This window comes from Cricetulus griseus, chromosome 2 (assembly GCF_003668045.3).
Source record: "Cricetulus griseus strain 17A/GY chromosome 2, alternate assembly CriGri-PICRH-1.0, whole genome shotgun sequence".
Taxonomy (NCBI): Eukaryota; Metazoa; Chordata; class Mammalia; order Rodentia; family Cricetidae; genus Cricetulus; species Cricetulus griseus.
Window position 1 is genome coordinate 26,944,516 of NC_048595.1, and position 8,602 is coordinate 26,953,117.

The following is an 8,602-nucleotide window of genomic DNA, read 5'->3' on the forward strand; positions in this document are numbered from 1 at the left end:
TCCTGCCACAGTTTCCGTCCCTTTCTCCTCCTCCAGCAACCACGCCCTCCATGAATCAGCTTCTTGCACCAGCAGATGAGCCCTTTAAAGGGATTGCATCAGTCTGGTGACTCACTGGGGGCCCTCGGAAAGCCTAGCTTCCCTCCACTGCCATATAGAAGCAGCCAGAAGGGCTCGGTGGCAGCAATACCAGCGGCCATAGTCCCACTCCTTTGTCTCGAAGTTAACAGGGGTGCTGGATGACTCTATTTTTTCCTCCCCCACCCCCCTCTCCGGGTCATTCTGTATCCACGAGTAGACAACCGTGGCCCCGCCTATGCTCTGCTAGGGGGTAAGCGTGCATTTGTCATCTCCTCAACAAGGTATTGCCGGGACATGAAGGCTGGTCTTAATGAAGTCTAGCTGTCCCAGGCAATATTCCTTTCTTAGTCCCTTTGAATGCTTGGTGACTACTGAGCTGTAGATAAGGCTGAATGACAATAGCAATCACAGCAGCTCCCAAGGTCGTTTCTTATGCAAAGTGAAGCACTTTAGAGACCTGCTTACAGTTCCCGGAGCTAGTGCCCAGAGAGGGGCGTAACCTTTACAATGACACTCAGCCAATAATGGTTGGGCTGTGGTTTGAAGAAAGTTTGGTGGACTCCAAAAGGGTAGCGTTTGAATCCTTGTTGTATCGCTTACATGCTAGGCAACTAAATGCAAATCCTGGCTGTGCAAATGGAGATAACACACCACACCATTTCTGTGAAGGCCCAATGAGATTCAGATCCGGCTCACCACACCCTATAAATGCCCACTGATCTCAGTCCGGGAGCCTCTGTGAGGCGCATGACCCAAAGGCAGGCGTCCCGGAGCGAGGCCCACTTTGCTCCTCTCTCTGACAAAGGGGGAAGACTAAGGAAGGGTTCCGGAAGCCCTGACTCTGACAGGAATGAGTTTTGGGTTTTCCAGATCTCTAATTATCAGTAAGATGAATCACTGGGTGCTGACACCATCGCCCCACTCCCTGTAGACTCTCAGCTGACTCAAAATATAGGATTTTTAACAAAGCAGAGGGGAAGTCGGTAAGAAATAGAAACTAAATATGACATCCAGAGGAGATTTAAAAAACAAAACAAACAACAACAAAAAAAACTGTCATCAGGACACCAACTCATGGATCTCGGGGACATACATGCGTGGTGACAGTCTCCTGCTGGCTCTCCAACTCCAGCTCACTGACAGATGGTGCTGCCATAACACAGTGACACCTGTCATAACAGCTCAAAATGGCTTCTTGACAAGGTATAGGCAGATTGGACTATCACAGGAGGGGAGAAGACCTCATCCCCAGGAGCTTCTTCAAGCTTCAGAACCCCAGCTCTTCTTAGTGTCTGGTTTTTAACGTCTCTGTGTCCAAGTTCCAAGGCCTGAGTATGGCAAGGTTTGGTGTTTGTTTTTGCTTTTTTGGTGCTTGGGACTTAACCTATGGCCTCTTCTATGGTAGTCAGATACTTTACCACTGGGCTGTATCTCCACTGCTTTTGTTTCTGAGGGAGTCTCAATAATTTGCTGGAGCTGGCTCTCTATTCAGCCCATACTAGCTGGCCTTGAATTTGTAATCTGTCTCAATTTACGTAGCAGTTTGGATTATAGGGCTGTACCCACCAGATCCAGTATTCTATCAAGTTTCAAATGTCTAACTCACAGGGTAGATGAGCAATAGACTGTCAAGAGCATTGGATGGCTGGAGATGTAGCCTGAATGGCACAATGCTGGCCTTGGCATGTATGAAGCTCCAAGTTCCATCTCTAGTATTGCAGTAACCCTGGCATGTAATCCCAGTTTTTTGGGAGGTGAAAGCATCCTGCCCAGTGCAGCACTCATTTAACTTGACCTCAGGCTGGGGAAGAGTCCCCTCCCTCTTTAGGCCTGTTTCTTCCTGGGTCCATGGTTCTTAGCCTTTCCACCTTTAAAGACTTTTAAGAACTGGCCTTTTGGAGTGGTGGTGGCATACACCTTTAATCCCAGCCCTCGGGAGGCAGAGGCAGGTGGATCTCAGTGAATTCGAGGCCAGCCTGGTCTATAGAGTTCCAGAACAGCCTTCAAAAACTAGAGAAACTCTGTTTCGAAAACAAAAACAAAACAAAACAAAAAAACAAAACTGGCCTTACTGGGCTGGAGAGATGGCTCAGTGGTTAAGAGCACTGACTGTTCTTCCAGAGGTCCTGAGTTCAACTCCCAGCAACCAGTGACTCACAACCACCTTGAATGAGATCTAGTGCCCTCTGCTGGCATGCAGACACAAGACTGTATACATAATAAATTAAAAAAAAAAAAAAAAAAAAAGGCTTCTTTGCTGGGGCTGGAGAGATGGCTCAGGGGTTAAGAGCACTGACTGTTCTTCCAGAGGTTCTGAGTTCAATTCCCAGCAACCACATGGTGGCTCACAACCATCTGTAATGTGATCTGGTGCCCTCTTCTGGCACTCACTGTATATCATGATAAATAAATGAATAAATCTTAAAAAAAAAATACAAAAAAAAAAAAAACCCACCAAAACCGGCCTTACCTCTAAAGGTCATTTTATTCTTTTCCTTGAAAACACCTACCCCCACCCAACTTGGGAGACAGAGTCTTATGATGTATTCTTGGCCTAGAACTCATTGTGTAGGCAGACCAGGCTGGCCTTGAACTCAAAATTCACCTGCCTCTGAGCACTAAGATCAAAGGTGTGTGCCACCATGCCCAGCTGCTTACTTACAGCCTTACCTCACAGTCATTAAGCTCAGGGTCAGAACCAGCTACCCAGCATGCCCACCTCGATGGTCTACCAGCTACCCAGCATGCCCACCTTGCTGGTCTACCCCCTTGCAGAATCCAAACTGCTTTTGTCATTCTTCACACACTGCACTGTACCTCTGGATCCTTCTGGAACAACAATGAGAACTTCAAGGGTCCTTGTTGCCCTTGTTGGCCCTTCAGCCAGGCTTGCCTGACTAGAACTCACTGGGCTGGTTTAAGTCCCATCTGCTCAGCCATGCTGAGACATGGAACTATCAATGTCCCCTGTGTAGCTCGTGTGAGCCGACTTGGAAGCCATATGCCTGTCTAGCTTTCCGAGCTTCAGTGGACCCCTCCCTACAAACAGTACCTCTTCCCCCACCAAATTCTCTCCAAGAATGAAAGGTGGGTATGAACAATGCTGTTTGAGCATTCAGAGTTCTTGGGGGTACTACCATCAATGGGACCCCCAACTTTGCTTGCAGGAAAGGTGAATGTGAAAGTTTGAGCAAATGCTATGGCAATCTAGACCCCAATGACGTCTTGAAACACATTGCCATCTTTTCCTCGGTGTTCCTGGGTCCCTCTTGTTCACAGCTAAGTCACTCCCATTTGTTACCTCGGGGAATAGAAGACACGACAGAAAGTAGGCACTATTTTTAGTTTCTGAATTCCAAAAGCTCAGCCTTCAAGTAGGAATGGAAGAAAATTCTATGTAGAAACAAATTTAGAAAACCAGAGAAAAGGAGCCTGAGATTGGTGTTGTGTGTGTGTGTGTGTGTGTGTGTGTGTGTGTGTGTGTGTGTGTATGTATGGGGGGAGTGAGGAGAGAGAGAGGAGGGATAGAGAGATAGGGGGGGAGACAGAGAGAAAGACAGAGAGAGACAGAGGAGAGAGGAGCGGAGGAGAGAGAGGAGAGAGAGGAGAGAGAGAGAGGGAGACAGAAAGACAGAGACAGAGGAGAGAGGAGGAGAGGAGAGAGAGATAGCAGAGGAGAGGAGAGAGGAGAGAGAGAGAGGGAAGAGGAGAGAGGAGAGAGGAGAGAGGAGAGAGAAGAGAGAGAGGAGAGAGGAGAGAGAGAGAGAGAGAGAGAGAGAGGAGGGAGTGAGGAGGGAGTGAGAGAGACAAAACACAGCTGGAACTCAGGAGCTGCCAGGAGACAGGAGCGAGCTCATTTCCCTCTGTGAGGCAACAAGACCCTCCAGAGACATGTAGCTCTGGAGCTGTGGGCTGCATCTGACCTAACTGATCTAAGATCCAAGAACTTCTCAGGCCTAACAGTACTGAGGAAAGCAAAAAAGAACCTGACACCTAAGTTGGTTAAGTGGTGTACTGCAATACCATCACTTGGGAGGTAGAAGCAGGAAGACCATGAGTTCAAGGCCAGGTTTGGATGCTTGAGGCTGTATCTCAAAAAATGAACAAACAAAAATCTAACACTGCTGGGTGTGGTGGAGCTTGTCTTTGATTCCAGCAAATCACAAGTAGGGGCAGAATGGGTCAATTCCAGGCTAGCCAGGGCCACATAGAGAAACTGTCTTTAAAAGAAAGGAGCCAGGCAGATCTCTGAGTTCAAGGTCAGCCTGGTCTGTAGATGGAATTCCAGGAGAGCCAGGACTACACAATCCATCTCCAAAACAAAGCATAACAAAGGGGGAAAAATTCGGTGGAGTGATGGCTCAACAGTTAACAGCACTGGTTGTTCTCAAACAGGACCCAGATTAGTTCCCAGTGCCTGCATGATGGATCACAGCTATCTACATTCCAGTTCCAGGGTAGCCAATGCCTTCTTCTGACCTCTAGGGACACCAGATATGTACTCGGTGTCTGTACATACATGTAGGCAGAACACTCATATACACATGGGGGAAAAAATTAAGGAGCATGAGGTGGTGCTTGTCTTGAATTCCCCAGACTCAGGAGGCAGAGGTAGGTGGAGTTCTAAGTCTGAGGTCAGCTTGGTCTACATATCAATCTCCATGACAGTCAGGGCTACAGAGTGAGACCTTGCCTCAAAAAAGAAAAAGAAAAAACCCTAACATTTGAGTCAGGAGTGACTGATGAAGGGGTCTTTTGGTCAGGGAGCAGCAATCTTTGAAGGTTGATATCTCAGTGGATGGGATGCTAATTAGATGGCCCCAAATGAAGGGAAGACCACAGGATCCAAATAAAGAAAATAAGGGGATTGATAATACAATTAAATTTCTTAAGTGGGCAAAACAGAAGGTAGAGTGAGTTAAAGAAAATAAATTCTTTTTTTTTGGAAACAAGGCCTGGAGTGTATCCAGCTTGGAAGACTTTGTGCTTAGCATAGGCCCTGGGTTTAATCTCCAGCAAGGCCTCCTCTCAATAGAAACTGTAATCAGACCTCCTTTCGCACAGCCTTAGGTATTTACCATCTCTCACTGCCCTACCCATCACCTACCCTCCTCATCGTAGGCACACACAGCTGCTATTCACCCAAGCTTTCCTACCCAAGATCTTTGCAATGGCAGTTTTCACTCCCTTTCTGTCTCTTTGTTTTAGTTCCTCAGACCATTTTCTTTCTTCTTAAACTTTTTTTTTTTTTTTTTTTTTTTTTTTTTTTTTTTGAGATTGGGTTTCTCTGTGTAGCCTTCGATCTCCCGGAGCTCACTCTATGTAGATCAGGCTGACCTCAAACTCACGGAGATCTGCCTGCCTCTGAGTGCTGGGATTAAAGGCGTGCACCATCACCTCCCGGCTAAAATGTGTTGCTCTGGCTGGCTTCAAACTGTGATCCTCCTGCCTCAACCTCCTTCAGCAAATGCTAGTGGTGTACACCACCACAACTGGCCTGTTTTTGTTCCTTTTCTGTCCTAGCCCGGGCTGGTCCTCCTGCCTTAACCTCCTGAGAGTCAGGATTATACCTGTGAACCACTATACCTGGCTGGGACTAATTTTTTGTTAGCTGAACTCTCCAGCCTGAGGAGAGGGCTCAGGATACACCAGACTCTCAGCTTCAGGAAACAGCAGAAAGATAACAGCCTATTCCCTAAAGGCCTCTCAACAGAAAGGCCACTTTGCACCTAACTGCATACGAGTATCCCTATCAGATTTCTTCATGATACCTGGGAAACCTAAACTCCTACTGCTTGGACCACATTCTAGGTAAACCTGGTGTGCACTCCAGCTTGGAACCTGCACTCTGCTACTACACAGGAGCCACAAGAAGCCCAGCATACACCAGGCAGAGACTTAAGATGTATCCAAGGTTGGTTTTATGAGAAAAGAAACAAATGCCAAGAGAAGTAGAAAGTTAGGGCACAATAATCCTCGCTGGCAGAGTTGATTACTCCTTGATAGACGTGGTCAATCCATAAATGGAGATTCCAGATACAAATGATCAAAAAGAGGGATTGTCACCTACCCCAAGGTCACAGACAGAAGGAATTCTGGGTCCCAGAGTGTGTCTGAAAAGTGGAACAGGTGTCTCTCAGATAGATACCAGGTCACTGGTAGGGAAGGATAGCAGGGAGTTGGCTCAGAACACTGGAGGACCCTGAGGTGGTGCTCGAAGTTCAATGAGGACACGGCTTCACAGCTTTTTGGAGGGAAACTCTCGTCGACCTTGACCCTTGCCACCAAAGTTGCGCACACGATGGATGATCTGCAGCTGCTGCTCGATGGTGGCAGTGATGTTCACGTCATCTGGGATATGGACATATCGGACATTACGGCCTGTCACAAAGAGGTCATCCAGCTCAACTTGATGTCCCCAGCGGTCGGTATAGGTGACATTGGCCAGTCGGATGTTCATGAAAGCATCAACATTGTCAATTCGTCCTCGAGCCGAACTCTCATCTCGAAGGTCCACCGTGGTTATCTGGCCCTGGAGGCCCTGCAACAGGATGACCAGACTGTTCTCAGAGATGGTTCGCTCCTTCACGGAGTGGCTCAGTGCCATTGTTCCACATTGGCTGGCTGCTCACTGTGGGCAGGAGCACATAGACAGATGTAACTCACCTTTGCCAGGCCCTCAAACTCCACACTAGTGGGCCAGAGGCTTCACTCTGCACTGACATCACCTGTGGAAATTTTTGCCTGGCCTCCACATCCCACACATGCTAGAGATCTAGATTCATTTGGCTGTGGAAGAGAGGCCCAGAGGTTTTTTTTTTTTTTTTTAAGACTAGGTTTCACTATATAGCCCTGACCAGCCTGGAATTTCATATGTAAACCAGTGTGGTCTGGAACTTACAAAGATCCACCTGCCTCTTCCTCACAAGTGCTAGGATTAAATGTGTATACTACCACATCCTGCAAGGTATCCTATTTTTAAATTATTTTGTGACAAGATCTCTCTATATAGTTCTGACTTTCTGGAACCCAACTCTGCAGACCAGGCTGGCCTGGAACTCAACGAGATGTGCCTGCCTCGGTCTCTCAAGTGCTGGGATTAAAGGCCAGCCCCACTATACCCGTTTTATACTATTTTTTAAAAGCTCCCCAGATAATTCTAATGTGCCCATGAGCTTGAGAACTACTGCTGTAAATTGTAGTTTATGTATGTCCTTCTGCCTGGGATCTGTTAATACGTAATCTAGCCAACCATGGTAGTGCACACTTGTTTTTTTTTTGTTTGTTTGTTTGTTTTTTTCTTTTTTCTTTTCTAGACAGGGTTTCTCTGTGTAGCTTTGGAGCCTATCCTGGCAACTCGCTCTGGAGACTAGGATGGCCTCGAACTCACAGAGATCCGCCTGCCTCTGTCTCGCGAGTGCTGGGATTAAAGGCGTGAGCCACCAACGCCCGGCGGTAGTGCACACTTGTAATACTATCAATCTAAAGGCTGAGGCAGTAGGAGCACCCCAAGTTCCAAGCCGGCCTGAACTACATTTTGAGCTCCAGGTCAACCTGGACAATGGAGTGTGACACTGTTTCAAGACAAAACAAGCCAAATCTAGCCAAGACGCTGGCCTTTAATCCCAGCACTCAGGAGGTAGAAGGCAGGCGGATCTCCGAGTTCCAGACCAGTCTGGTCTACAGAGTGACACCCGGCCTTAAAACAAACAAAATCCAAACAGTCTAGAGACTTTCAGGCAGGTTCAGACTTTAACTCCGGCTCTGCCACTTCCAGGAAGAGAGCCCTGGGGCTTGCCTTTAGCGGTCAAGCTTGTTAGTTCCACCCGGGAACGGGGTGCCGAGCGCGCCCCTCTCCTCACCGCGCGTAAGGGGGGTTGGGAAGAAGAGTCCGCAGCCAGTGTTCCAAGGGAAGAGGCTGCCCGGGTCTCAGCGCGCCCTGGTCCCCACAGTAGACCGCTCTACCCACCGCGTGATGCCTTCCGCCTTCCGCGCGCGACGCCACCAAAGCCCGCCCGCGTCTAGCTGCGCCACCCACCTCGTCTCCTAGAAGCCATGGCAACCGGGGAGCCCCAGCACGTCAGAGCACGCGCCTCGCAGGCCACGGACTACAAGTACCAGGAGGCCGCGCGCGGCACGCACCACCCCTTTCTTCCGTCTCTGTCTGGTTTCCCACCTTTGTAGGCTGGGGGCTTGGAGCTGTGGCATTTAATGGCCTGCTGAGCTGATGACGCTGCCTGAGAGAGAGCATCCGTAAGAAGATAATCCGGGGAAAAAAAAAAAAAAAAAAGACAAATGTTCTTCACCTGATTAAGAATGCGGGAATGAGGCCAGGCATGGTGGCGCACTCATTGATTCCAACTACTACGGAGGCAGAGGCAGGTGGATTTCTGTGGGTTCGAGGCCAGCCTGGTTTACATAGAGTTCCAGAACCGCAAGGGCTACAAAGATAGACCTTATCTGAAAAGGGAAAAAACGGGCCTATGGAGAGGTGGTTTAGCTGCTAAACTTTGGCAATTAA

At 48.4% G+C, this 8,602-nt stretch overlaps 1 protein-coding gene across 3 annotated transcripts; it reads right to left on the reverse strand.

Moving 5' to 3' along the window:
• Positions 1 to 5,979: 5,979 nt before the first annotated feature.
• On the reverse strand, positions 5,980 to 8,210 carry Lsm10 (LSM10, U7 small nuclear RNA associated). 3 transcript variants are annotated; one of them, XM_027399251.2, is made up of 2 exons: positions 8,120 to 8,210; positions 5,980 to 6,712 (listed from the first exon to the last, which is right to left on the reverse strand). In XM_027399251.2, exon 2 carries the CDS (start codon positions 6,686 to 6,688, stop codon positions 6,320 to 6,322), a length of 369 nt encoding a protein of 122 aa, XP_027255052.1. In that variant the 5' UTR covers positions 6,689 to 6,712; positions 8,120 to 8,210; the 3' UTR covers positions 5,980 to 6,319. The 3 variants fall into 3 exon arrangements, with proteins under 3 accessions (XP_027255052.1, XP_027255051.1, XP_027255050.1); XM_027399250.2 differs by having other exon boundaries at positions 8,051 to 8,165; XM_027399249.2 differs by lacking the exon at positions 8,120 to 8,210 and adding an exon at positions 7,944 to 8,082.
• Positions 8,211 to 8,602: the final 392 nt, after the last annotated feature.

Excerpts from the sequence above, each read along its gene's own strand:
- Lsm10 (XM_027399251.2), bottom strand. The coding sequence starts at position 6,688 with ATGGCACTGAGCCACTCCGTGAAGGAGCGAACCATCTCTGAGAACAGT.